We start from the raw sequence: 13220 nt of genomic DNA, 5'->3' as shown, positions 1-13220 counted from the left end.
GAAACCCAGGTCTTCACTTTATCAGGGAGCAGTGGCTAGAGCAATGGGCTTGGAGTCAGGAAGACCAGAGTTCAAAGCCAGCCTCGGACACTTTGTTTCTATTTTTAATGTTTATTTATTTTTGGTTTTCGATATTCATTTACACAAAATTTTGAGTTCCAGATTTTTTCCCCGTCTCTCCCCTCCCCCCACCCCATAACACCTTGCCTTCAGATTACCCCTTCCCTCAATGAGCCCTCCCTTCTATCACACCTCTCCCTTCCCTCATCCCCATCTTCTCTCTTTTCTTGTAGGGCAAGATAGATTTCTATACCCCATTACCTGTATTTCTTATTTCCCAGTTGTATGCAAAAACAATTCTCAACAATCATTCCTAATCCTTTGAATTCCAACTTCTCTCCCTTCCTCCCTCCCCACCCATCCCCACTGAGAAGGCAAGCAGTTCAATATAGGCTGTATAAGTGTAGTTTTGCTAAAGACTTCCATAATAGTCACATTGTGTAAGACTAACTACATTTCCCTCCCTCCTATCCTGCCCCCCATTTATTCTAGTCTCTCTTTTGACCCAGCCTTGGATACTTAGCTGTGTGACTGTAGCCAAGTCATTTAACCTCTCTCATTTTTAACTGTAAAACCTACCTGACAGGGTTGTTGTGAGAATCAAATGACATAATACTTGTAGTCTGCTTAGCACAGTGCTTGGCAGTGTGGTAGTTAATAAATGTTTGTTTCCTTTCTTCTTATCTTTAACCTTTTTTAAAAATTTAGGAAAATCTGCAGTTTCACTGCATGATACTCACTGAAGAAAATTTGACTTTTTAGGGGAAAATAAGGCCTATTAATGGATCTGATTGCAAAGCCAAGCTTTATCCTACAGGGAAAGAAAACAGGTTATTAAAAACAACTTCCTCCAGAAAGCTTCCCTTGATTGCTGCTAACTTCCTCGGGTTATTTCTTTACCAGAACCTTTGAATCCTTATTGTCTCAGTCTTTCAGAGGAGAAGTACTTTGTGGTCCTAGGAAAAACGCTAGCTTAGGAGTCAGAAAGGTTGGGTTCTAGTCCTAATTGTCCATATGAAATCAGTTAATTCCTTTGAGCTTGTCTCCTCACCTGTAAAACAGAGAAAATACTTCACATTTCTATAGTACCATATAAACTGTTCAAGGGCCTTTCCCACAATAAGCCTGTACGGTAGGAAGTGGAAGCATTGTTCCCACTTTACAAATATAGAAACAGACTCAAATGCCAAAGAAGAACGTCAAATGGTCACCTGATCAAAAAGAATTCACTTTAAAAAGACTTTAAAAATCAAACGAGACTGAGGAAAAACAAACAGAAAAAGCAACCCAAGAAAAACACAGAGACTATGAAAAGAAAGTCAATCAACTGGAAAAGGAGATCCCAAATCTTCAGGAAGAAAATGACTCCTTGAAAATCAGAATTGGGAAAGGGGAAGCCAGTGAAGTTAAAAGAGATCAAGAAGTATTCAAACAAAATATAGAAAATGAAAAAATAGAAGAGAATGTGAAACTTCTCATAAGAAAAACAACTAATCTTTAGAACAGATCAAGAAGAGGAAATGTAAGAATAAAAGGACTACCTGAAAGCTATGATTAAAAAACAAACAAATCTAGATACAATGATACAAGAAATTAGAGAAAACTGTCCTGAAGCATTAGAACAAAAGGGGAAAGTAGAAATAGAAAAAATCCACCAATCACCACCTGAAAGAGATCCTATGAGGAAAACTCATAGGAATGTTACAGTCAAATTCTGAAACTCCCAGCTCATGGATAAAATATTACAAGCAACAAGGGAAAAAAATATTAATATGGCAGTATCACAATTAGAATCACACAAGACCTAGCAGCAGTGACACATAAAAACCACAGGTCTTGAAACACTACATATTGAAGAGCAAAAGAACTGGGGTTCTGGCAGAATATATCATGCCCAGTAAAGCTAATTAAGCATAATCTTGAATGGGAAAAAAAAAATGGATTTAATGGACTGTCAGACTTTCAGGACTTTAAAAAAAATTGAACTTAATAAATCTGACATATAAGTACAGACAAAAGACTAATTATAAGGGACTCGTTAAGGACAGACTGTTTACCTTTTATGTATATAAAATGTAAAACGTTATGTCTAAGATTGTTCTTAGCTATTGGGTAATTCATAAGAAAGACTGGGGTAGACCTGAGTCTGACATGTCTTTAAAAAGTAAAACCATTTAGGAACTGCTATAAAAAGAAAAATTATTTTATACAAATGGAGGAGGAAGAACCGACATAGAAATTAGATTGAGGAGAAGAAGTGTTAGTTCTGGAAACCTACTTTTATAAGGAATAAGTTCAAGGGGGAACAACACACACACACATAAAATTCAGAAAGAAAATGCCAAGGGGATAAGGGAGGGGGAAGAAGATAAGACAGGGATCTCTAGAGGGGAGGGTGATGGAATAGTGGGGGGGATATAAAGGGTATTTTGATTAATGGGCAGAAGTAGAATTTCTTAGGGAAAGCATGTCTATATATGTGTATCAATATATCTCTATATAAATATATCTGCACTTAATGTAGCCTTCTGGCAGGGAGGGGAGGAAGGGGGAAAAAGAACAAAGTAAAAAGTACACAGCAGGGAACAAAAGAAAACAAGGAAGCAAAGATGGACAGCTTTCAACACCACATGGAGTGTTTTTTACGTAGGCTTTCTTGAAATGGAAATTTACTGCTATGTACTTTGAATCCTCTCATGTTCTGCTGAGCACATGATATGCTTTAAAAAAATTTTTGTATTTGTTTCAATATTTAAGTTTATGTTTCTTTTTCTTTTCTTATTGTGCATTTAAGTTTTAGTAATTTAAAAAAACAAAAAAAAATGCCAAAAGTTATATGGTGAATTATCTGAGTCAGGTTTGAATCAGGAGTTCTCTTTCCATTACACCAACTTATAGGCTTGTTAAATCATATGAAAAGGCTTTGAAAATGTGATATAAGCAGTTAACCATTTTGCAAAGGAGGCTGTGCTTTCTTACCTTTAAAGCATTATTCATTTAGGTTCTGTCTTCTCCAAGAGAACTTTGAGAGCTAAGAAGGCAGAATCTTAGTCTTAACTATCTCCCTCATACTCCCAGAGTAGGAATGGGAACCCCTGAAACTTTCCCAGTGGTTCTCTAGGATGGAAAAAGAGTATACCAAAGGCTTGCAGGACAGTTTCCCATTTCCAGATGCATTTTTTTTTATTTTTATTTTTTTACTATTTCCCTGGGACCTTTATTTGGGGTTTCACAAGGTTTCAACTTCTTTCACTGCTGTAAAGTGTAACTGCCTCTTGTGAAGGTTGTCTTGATTACAACATTCTCAGACATTCCATTATCATTCACCAAGTTTTCTGCTCAAACTCAAGGTGACATTTTCACGTTCACTTCTTTGCCTCTCTCTGAACTCTGAAGGACACATTAGTCAGCTAAGTGACGTGGCCATAACTTAAGTCTCAGGATGCTTCCATGGAGCTCACTGTCACCACCTATTTGTGGTTCTTTTGCTGGATCACAGAGAATATACAGTTCCTTGTAACCAAAGACTTATTTATTTGGGCAGCTTGCCCCCAAACACCTGACAACTACAAGACTGAAACGCATTCTCACTTTAATGGGAATCAATGCATGAGACTTGGAACCAGTAGGTTCATATAACCACAAAGCTGCCATTCCCTACTGCCCTTTCTTTAGGTTATCCCTCTAATTTGCCTTTGGGAAGTGTTTTGACTGATACATAGCAGTCTTAAAAGCTGCTGTGAAGGGTTTTTTCCTAGTTTGCTCCCCTCCTCTCCTAACTCTGCTAGACAATCAGGAGGAAAAAACCTTACATTTGGGCACATAAATCTACTTAAGAGCAGCACTGGCGTCTCTGCCACCTGTGTGAAAACTTCTTCAAATGAATGGATGCCAATAGATTGTTCTTTTCAATTTCTTGTTAAATAGCAACTCCTAGAACAGTAGAAGGCTGCTGGAATTGATACTAATAATTTCTACCCCAAAGTGTCTTTTTTTTTCTTGATAATTTTGGTCATACACTCTGGTAACACACATGCACACACACATTAAAGTGGCTACTTAGCCCTTAATAATTACCACCAAATACTAGAAGCTCAAACTGGAAAAAAATGAAGCTTTAATATCAAGTAACATACTTATAGGATTTTAAGCACTATGTAATACAAAACCTTCATAAGAAAGGGGGAAAAAAAGCTCTTTTTTTCCTTCTGGATGCCCTTCTGGGCAGTTGAATTAATGGGCAATTAGGGCTACAGAGGCAGAGAATGGTGAGAAAGAAAACTGATGATAAATAAAAATCTAACCCCTAGTGGCAGTTCCATCTGACTTGCCACCTGAACCCTATCCCTAGATCCAGAGATATAAAACCAGGAGCCCAAGAGGATTTCCCAAACATTCCTAATACATTAGAATAGTCCTATGTAAATCATTATTTCCTTGTCAGTAAAACCTTCCTGTACTTAAAAAAAAAAAATGAGTTCCATCCCCCAGCTTTCATGAATTCAAGTCCTAACTAAAATCCCATCTTCTGAAGGAAGCCTTTCTCAATACCTCTTAATTCTCTCTTATTAACCTTGTTTCTAGTTTGTTTCTACAAAACTGTTTGCTTGCTGCCTTCCTCCTTGGACTGTGAGACCCTCAAGGACCAGGACTATCTGTTGTCTCTGTAACTTTAATTAACCGCTCTTTCCATCAACTGCACTTATGTTATTTAAATGGACATAGGCTTCGATTCAATTCAAACATCCATCCAAAGCACTTAAAGTGTGCAAGCACTGTGCACTGATTTCAGGGCTCTTACCAACAGATAATACTGATTCAGTCACCATTTTCTACTTGACACATCTGGAGTGACTTCTGCAAATCAAATTTAAACACCTTTCTTGTGACTGAAATTGTAACACCAAATATGTAAAATCTTTCTCACACATCCTAACCTCTCACGAAGTGTTTTCTGACAGCTCCACCTCAGCCAGCAGGAGACAAACGCCAATACTGCTTAATGGATTTTTCACACACACAAATATATTCATTAATATGATCTCAGTAAGTGGAAGTTCTATTTTCTATTAACCACTACAACAAAAAAATCAGTTGAAAAAGTCAGTTACATAAAAGCAAAAACATTTTTAAAAAAATAAATACCTTTATTTTCTGCTTGTAATATGGACAGTAAGTTTAGCCTACTTAGAAAATTAGATAGTGTAGGTTCCTGGCATGATTAATCTTACCAAACAACAGTTTGGTTACCCAGTTAGGGGCAAACTTTGTTTACAGCCTGATTTTATAATGAGTACTTCTTTGGGAGAGTTTGCCTTAGAAACAATCTTTCCAGTATCACTATTATATTCACTCTGCACTTTGAGCAAATTCTGATTCTTTGCAAAATCCATCTTGGGAGCACACTCAAGCAAAAACTGTGGTCTCCAGAAGGCAGGATATAGGGCAGTACAAACAACACTGATTCCTACCTCCATCAGCACCGGCCCCTGATGTTTACTACCTATGTGACCTGGGATTAGGTTCCCTTCTCTGACAAACGAGGAGGATGGACCAGATGGCCTCTGAGGTCCTTACATTTTATTAGATTCACGATCACAGGATATTTACATGTTGACTCCCCCAATAAGAAAGAAGGCATGCTTCTTAAGGGCAGAAGCTAATTTGTGCCTTTGAGTCCCGGACACTTAGCATAGTGCCTGGAATATACTAAGTGCTTAATAAATGTTTGTTGACTGATTCGGCAGGTAAACTGAAGGTCTACTTGTATTAAAACAGGACCCAAAACTTTCAGTAGTGGAGTCCTACCTATCATGACATAGAGACTGAAGTCAAGCTGCCTGTGTTAGAAACATGACTGTCATTTTCCTGTTTGCCTTTTTTAAAAATCACATCTCCTTATTATAGCTGTAGAAGTTTAAAAATATTTATTTTCATGAGATGTAGTAAATAAAAGTTTACCCAAGTGTTTAAAAAGACATAGGTCTGGCAGTTTATGTGCCTTAAATGCAGTAGGGAAAAAGGGGGGGGGGCGTATAAAAAAACCCCAACACTCCTAAACAATCCAGCCTTCCCTCCCTAAACTATCTAATCCAATCCCTTTAATGAACATGATAAGAAAATATTTACATACTTTAGTTACACAAAAATCAAAGCAATCTACTTTATACTCAGGAATTTTTACACTTTACACAATGGACAATAAGAATACATGAATGCTTATAAAATTACACATAACATGTTAAAGATATGTACATACACATATATATCCAGTATCAGTGAGCCTTTGCCCTTTGCCCAAATCTAAATAAACCCTTTCATTTTTTTCTACTAAAGATAAGACATTTTATAATAAAACCTTTAAGAGGTAGACATATTGCCAGTGGACTTAATAAGGAGAGAGAGAGAGAGAGTGTCTGTGTCTGTATGTGTGAAAAATGTCATATAGCTTTGATCCCCATTCTACAAAGAAGGCTGACCTTCTTTGGCCTGTGGCACAGAAATGTTAACTGTCCCAAGTGCTTAATATACATTCCCCTCACTTAAATCACCTAATTTTTCAACAGTAATTTTCACAGATAACGTTTTCTTCTTCCATGCCTTCATTTGTGGGGACCAAGGATTTTTCCAAAAGATCTTTGAAAGAAAGAAATCTAGTCTCCTGGACTTTTTTATTTGGATTATTTTGTTTCTACTATGTTCTGACTCTAATGTCCCTCAGGATAGAGCTGCATCACCCAAGTTAATGATAAAAAACACCTACTTGGCATTCAGTTTTAGGAAATATTCATAGACACTGATGTACTGGAAAAACCTTTTTAATTAAACTAAGAGTGTCAATAGTTTATTACTATCAAAGGCCCTTTGGCTCACTAGGACATTAATAGAAAGGCTAACATGGCAGTGTGTTAAACATTAAGAGCAGCCTGTGCTTTTCAAGTGGAGTGAATTGTTCTCAAGCTCACGCACCTTACAAGTTATTACAATCCAGGGTTTTACAAAGGGACAGCAACATGCATGATCTTGGTAAATCTATCCAAATTTCTTAGCACTTCAATTCAGGACTTTGGGTAACTTGTCAGGAAAAGATAAATCAGTGATCTGATGGGATTTTTAAAAAAGTGCATTCATACATAAGACGCTGTAGTATCTGACGTATATTCTCTTCCTAAAAGAGGAATCAAATTCTAGCTTTGGCATCTCCTGTAAAGGGATCAGACAATCCTGTCCAAGGTTCACACTTTACATTCTCTTGTAGAGTCTGGATGCAAATGGCATATTACTTGTCTGTCTCTCCATGCAAATGTTTCTGTATAAGTCTGCATCTACATTTACCACATTTTCAGGAAAAGATCTTGTCCTGTTCAATTTCTCTTGGGTCAACATTTTAGCTACTTCAACTAAGAATCTGGTACCCAGAAGTCATGCAGCTTTCCCTAAAAAGAAATGGGAAGGTGAGGGGAAAAGGAAAGCTTAGTCAAATTAACAGTCAAAAAACCATAGACCAGATTAACTCTAAAGTGTTTTGAAGAGAAAGGTGAATGCAATAAGTGTGGTATTATACTGCCTCCTTACAACATTGTGTCCATATTCAAATGGTAGTAATCTAATAAAATGACTGTGAATACTGTTTCCCTCAGCACCATATATACAAAGAAAGGACATTAAGAAAAATGCTAAGTGGATTAACATGAATCTTTGGAAATAAATTCCCATCTCCATCCATGCTATTTTAGTATATGTACTGTTGACCTTGAAAGAAAGAAAAAACCTCATCAGGAATTAGAACGTAAGAAAAGAGCAGCTATAACATTTCATCAATTTTCCTATGAGGATACTGCTTAAATATACAAAAGTTTTCTCTATAAGGAAATGCATGACTCATTAGGTTATCTAATTAAGAACAGCAGCAACATTAAAGCATCAAAACGTCAGATAGCATGAGTTCACTCTTCACTTTTCCTCAGTCATTACCTCTGAAGATCCCCTTCAATATTCCTAAGATTTAGATATTGTCTACATGTACTCAGATAATCTCACACCAGACAGGTAGGCGTGAAGCAATTATGGCGAGGCTTCTTTGAGCAGAACTTACTACAAAGCCCTAAAGAACAATCTTCATAAAAAAATCTTTTCAGTGAAATTCGATTTAAATGTACCTAGTTTTAATATATACTATTTGTATTTTTTAGCAACACAATTTTAAAGAAGTGTTCCCTTATGCACTATTCCTAAAACAAAACAAAAAACACTGGTACTATGAATCATCATTTAAGTAATATGCCATAACAAAGCATAAAAATAGCAACATATTATATGCACATATATTCAAAGCACACTAAGTATTCAGCATTAAGAAAAAGAATCCCATAATGAAATGTTACCTGAATAGGCCGAGAATTTTGGATCATTTCTTGCCATTTTCCTTGTATTATGGCAACTAAATCTATTACCTTTAAAACAAAAACAAAAAATCTTATTGATATGGATAGCTTCCTAGGCTGCCAAGCTCCAACATAAGAGGATTCAGACAATTGTCTTTTCCATCTTGGCTCTTTCTAGTACTAAAAGCAATCCAAATACTGTGTTGTCTTTTTTTCTCTCCATATTGAGAGCATAACATATTTAATCAGTCTCTGTACAGACCAATGCACCAGAATGAAAATGAGGCACTCTTTTAAATCCTCAAACCAATTAATATCACTCTTTGTTAAATTAGCACCTGAGATACAACCATTTCTAGGAAAAGTTTTAATTGCTTAAACAAGGTTAATGTTAGACAACTTTCTGTAGTTGTCTTTCAGTTCAGAAATGAACTTTTTCAACTTCTGGAATTCAATAGATTCAATTTCACTTAAATAAGTTGCTACTTTTTCTTCTGGTATGTTTAAAGAAAGCATGAAACTTGTCATTTCAGCAAGACCATCCTCTGAAGCAATTCCTTAGATCATTTCAGTCACTCTCCACTCTGAGTAAATAAGAGAGGGGCTTTCTGGCACCAACTTGGACTCAGACCCTCCACTTCAAAAAAGCCGCTGGGTGGTCCTCTTTGAACCTGTCTGTCAGCAAAAACCATAAGGTTCTACGGGCCAGTAACTCCAGTAAGTGTTCAAAAGAATGTGTTTCTGAAACCAACGCTTTCTATTCTAGTACTAAGAGCTATCTATCTGCAATAGGTATTTGAAAATCTGTAACTCAATACAAAAATTCACATCTGTGCACTAAGCTATTTATTTCACTTAATAAAATAAAAATGTACTAAATTCAAGTGATCACTCCACTCCTACAACGGACAGACTTTAGGATGTGAAAGTTATGCACATGATACGCATTACTGCATAGTTTCAGACTATCCAAAATATAAGAGACAACAAAATATTAAGTGTAAGTAGCCACTAAATGTGGATTTAGGATTCGATATGCAATTATATTCAATATACACATATTTTTAAAAGTGTCCACTACCATTTGTTAAGAACAAATATTCACACTTACCTTTGTTCTATGAAAAAATCTTGCATCTTCTCTGATACAACATTTTATGTGTTTCTCCAGAGAACCACAGAGCTGCAGCAAATATTTCTACATGAAACGAAGACAAGGGACTTAAAACAAATTAACTCTGAAGCATTATAAACTATCAAAAGATGCAAAGTTACACAGTTAGCCAGCCCAACTGACAATCATTTCCAAATCTATCATCCCCCCAGTTTTCAATTTCTGATGTTAATCAACCAAAACAATCATACCCCAACTCTGTCCTATCAGTGAAAGCAGTGGCTGCCAAGACAATAGGGCTATTATGGTTTCTTGCTAGTTAATACAGAAAAATAGTCAAAAATAAAAGTAGTGATTCTAAATAGCTCTTAGCCATGTAGGCATTAATGAAAAGTAGATCTAGAGCTCAGAATAGGCACTGAATTCCTCAGAAATATGAGAAGTATTCTAGCCCATTCTCCAAGGAATATTCAAGCTTCAATAGATGACCTGTTTTCCTCTAGAAACAAAACAAGCTTTTATTAATAAAAGACCTATCATACTGAATTCCTTGGGAAGTTAACTTTAATTTCTAAGTTAACATTTTTTTTTAGAATTTGACAGTCCACACAAACACATTAAAGACTGATGACTGTATTAGTTCATCATGCTTGAGTCAGGAACGTGAAGAGATCAAAGTTTACCAAGCTACTGTGGATACATTTGTTTATTTTTGCGAAAACAATATTTACAAAAGGGCAAAATCTATTTCAATTAGATCCAGACTTTGTCTAGTCAAAATTTATGAACATCTCTCTCTTTCCTTGATAGGATAATAATGTTTTACATCTCGCAACCTTAAAAAAAATAGGTTCAACCTCAGTGTTAAGAATTAACAAGTGATATCAACAGCTTACTAGTTACAAGAAAGTAACTGTTACAGAACTCTGCTACTTTGTGCCCAATTCTCAAACAGTTCTAAATCCTTTTTGTGTCATGGACTCCTTTGGCAGTCTTGTGAAACCCAGGAATCCCTTCTCAGCAGGCTGTTCTTAAAAACATTGGTTGGTCAGTTGCTTTTTTTAAACTTGGACAAATGCACTTTATTTTTTCTTGTACATGTATTTTTAATTTTAAAAAATATTTTATTTTTCCACAAGTTATATGTAAAGACAATTTTTAACATTCATTTAAAAAAATTTGGGGTTTCAAATTTTCTCCCTCCTTTCCTCACCTCCCTACTTCCCAGAGAGAGTAAACAATTTGATATAGCTTATACATGTTCGATTTCAGAATGATTTAAATGAATAAAAATTTAAAAAAAGAATACAAAGAAAACCAATTGTACTGAAACAGTTACTTTTTTAAAAGTTTATGGACTCCAGGTTAAGAACTCATGTTCCATACTATTTGCTGTCCTGTTCCTTTGTTGTTCTGTTTCTTCTTTCTTGTGGTTCCTCCTATTAACTCTAATCATTCTTTATATCATAACTAATGTGAAAATATGTTTAATATGAATGCATGACTAGAGCCTATAGCAGATTGCACAGGGGAGGTTAAGGAAGAAAATTCAAAACTCAGAATCTTCTGGAAGTGAATGTATAAAACTAAAAATCAATTAATTATTTAAAAAAATGCTTCAAAGCAAAGCCAAATTAAGTTAACTTGTGGTAATAGTTCTTCTACATGTGAAGTGAATTCCATTACCTTTACAAATACTACGTTAAAAATACTAGAGATCCCTTACCCTTCGTTGAAAAGGGAAAGAATAGGAACTAACTTCACTGACTAAGTGAAGAAGCACATAGGTCAGGTAATATACCTAGAAAAGATTAAATTAATATAATTAGTGTTCTCAGTGGAAAAAAAGGATATATTTACAGCCTGACAAACCAAAATGTTATTTCTATAAGGTACTAAAATGAAGGCAAATACACACACACAATTATATTGTAGAGGACATTAAAGGACACAACAAATGACTAACTTCTTAACTTATCTACACAACAGGAAGTCACAAGCCTATATATTAGGAAGGTTATTTTGAAAGCTGTGTGACAGCTGGAGTGGAGGGCAGAAAAGTCAATTAAGTGACTATCAGAATAGACTAGCTAAGAAGTACTGAGGGCCTGAAATAGGAGGGTGGCAGCATGAGCAAAAAGAAGGAAATGGATTTGAGAGACATTGTGGAAGATGAACTGACAGAACTTGACAACTAGATGTGGGTAGTGAAGAAAGAAAAGGACTTTGTGGTTTTAAACCTGAGTGACTAGGAGAAGAGTGGTCTTATCAATAAAAATTGGGTATCCTATAGGAAGGCCAGGTTTATATGCAGAAGATGAGTTCAGTTTTAGATTTTGATAAACTGAGACAGACTGCAACCTGTGAAAAGTAAATTCGTAGGGTACTCAATTCTACATTGCCAAAAGACAAAACAGGAAGAGACAGTCATCTTCTAATAAAAATTTATTAAGGTTCTTTGCTGATTATTCCCAAACCTAGACCTCCAGGTTAACCTCTTACCACTCTTTTTTTTCTTGTCCCTAGGACTTCACATGGATGCCTTCACTTCAAAATTCTCAGCTCCACTTCATTTTTATTTGTCAGTGGCACTGACTATATATATATATATATTTCTAGTCTCCTAAGCAAGAAACCTTGGGAGGTGTCAGCAACGCTTTGATTTCCATTACATGTATATGTATTTTGAGTTCCAAATTTTCTCCCTCCTTTCCTCACCTCCCCCCTTCCCAGAGACAGTAAACAATCTGATATAGCTTATACATGTTCAATCTCAGAATGCTTTTAAATGCATAAAAATTAAAAAAAGAATACAAAAAACCCCAATTATACTGAAATATCTTTTTCAGAATGTTTCATTCATTCCTTCATTCTCTATCTCTTCTGCCATCAAAGTTCAGGCACTCAGATTACATTTTTGCTACCAATTGCACAAGACAGTCTGACTAATTTGCCTACCAGGGCTCTGATTATCATTCCTCTGCTTAATAATCTATAATAGCTGATCAAGTTTAAATTTCTGCCAGACTTTGAATGTATCCTCATAACCTGATACTCTTACCTGCTCAACCCTATTTCCTATTGCACCCTCAACATGTCCCCACTACCCTAGTTAGATACCATTTTCAAATGGTCCATCTCCAGCATACAACATGCTCATTTGCCATTCCCATGCTCCTCCTCATATTTCATATAATACTTCCCTCCCCTAATCACATATCTAATCACCCATTCTTTAAAAATTATTCCAGCCTTGAAGCACTCTTCCTTCTTTCATTTCCCCAAATCCCATTATATTTATAGCTAATAACAAATGGTTTAGTGCTTAATTATATGCCCCTTTTATTTCTTCTAAATATTACTCTTGCTTCAACAAGTACCTTTCTTACAGCAGAACTACAGCCACAACAGAGAGATTCAGTGTTGGTGGTAGTGGCTCTCTCCTTCATTACAGCAAGTGTTATTTACTCTAATGCCTCATAACACAAAGGTGTGATCTTGGCTTCTTGAAAGTTATGTCAATGGGACAGAAACTCTGGCAGATTCTACCATGCTGGAATGACTTTAAACACAATAGACTTGTTTTCCAAGGAACAGCATATATAAGAACAGAGAAGTTAAATTACCATGGGCTATAGCAAAAACCCATGAGTTAAAGACAA

The 13220-nt window shown here is 35.7% G+C and overlaps 1 protein-coding gene across 3 annotated transcripts in view; it reads right to left on the bottom strand.

The window, feature by feature from the left end:
- Positions 1 to 967: 967 nt before the first annotated feature.
- The window catches only part of SLF2 (SMC5-SMC6 complex localization factor 2), a 48899-nt gene continuing 36646 nt past the window's right edge, over positions 968 to 13220 (bottom strand). For 2 of the 3 annotated variants that reach the window (XM_072620202.1, XM_072620219.1), the window contains exons 17-20: positions 11285 to 11359; positions 9556 to 9642; positions 8445 to 8513; positions 4155 to 7496 (exon numbers count right to left, since the gene is read on the bottom strand). In XM_072620202.1, coding sequence (XP_072476303.1) covers positions 7461 to 7496; positions 8445 to 8513; positions 9556 to 9642; positions 11285 to 11359 — 267 coding nt within the window. In that variant the 3' untranslated portion in view covers positions 4155 to 7460. Of the gene's footprint in view, positions 1112 to 4154; positions 7497 to 8444; positions 8514 to 9555; positions 9643 to 11284; positions 11360 to 13220 lie in introns of those variants that run through there. The other variant, XM_072620209.1, reaches the window with a different exon arrangement.

Source organism: Notamacropus eugenii, chromosome 1 (assembly GCF_028372415.1).
Source record: "Notamacropus eugenii isolate mMacEug1 chromosome 1, mMacEug1.pri_v2, whole genome shotgun sequence".
NCBI lineage: Eukaryota > Metazoa > Chordata > Mammalia > Diprotodontia > Macropodidae > Notamacropus > Notamacropus eugenii.
The sequence above is the reverse complement of the archived record's forward strand: the minus strand, read 5'-3'. Positions and strand labels throughout refer to the sequence as shown.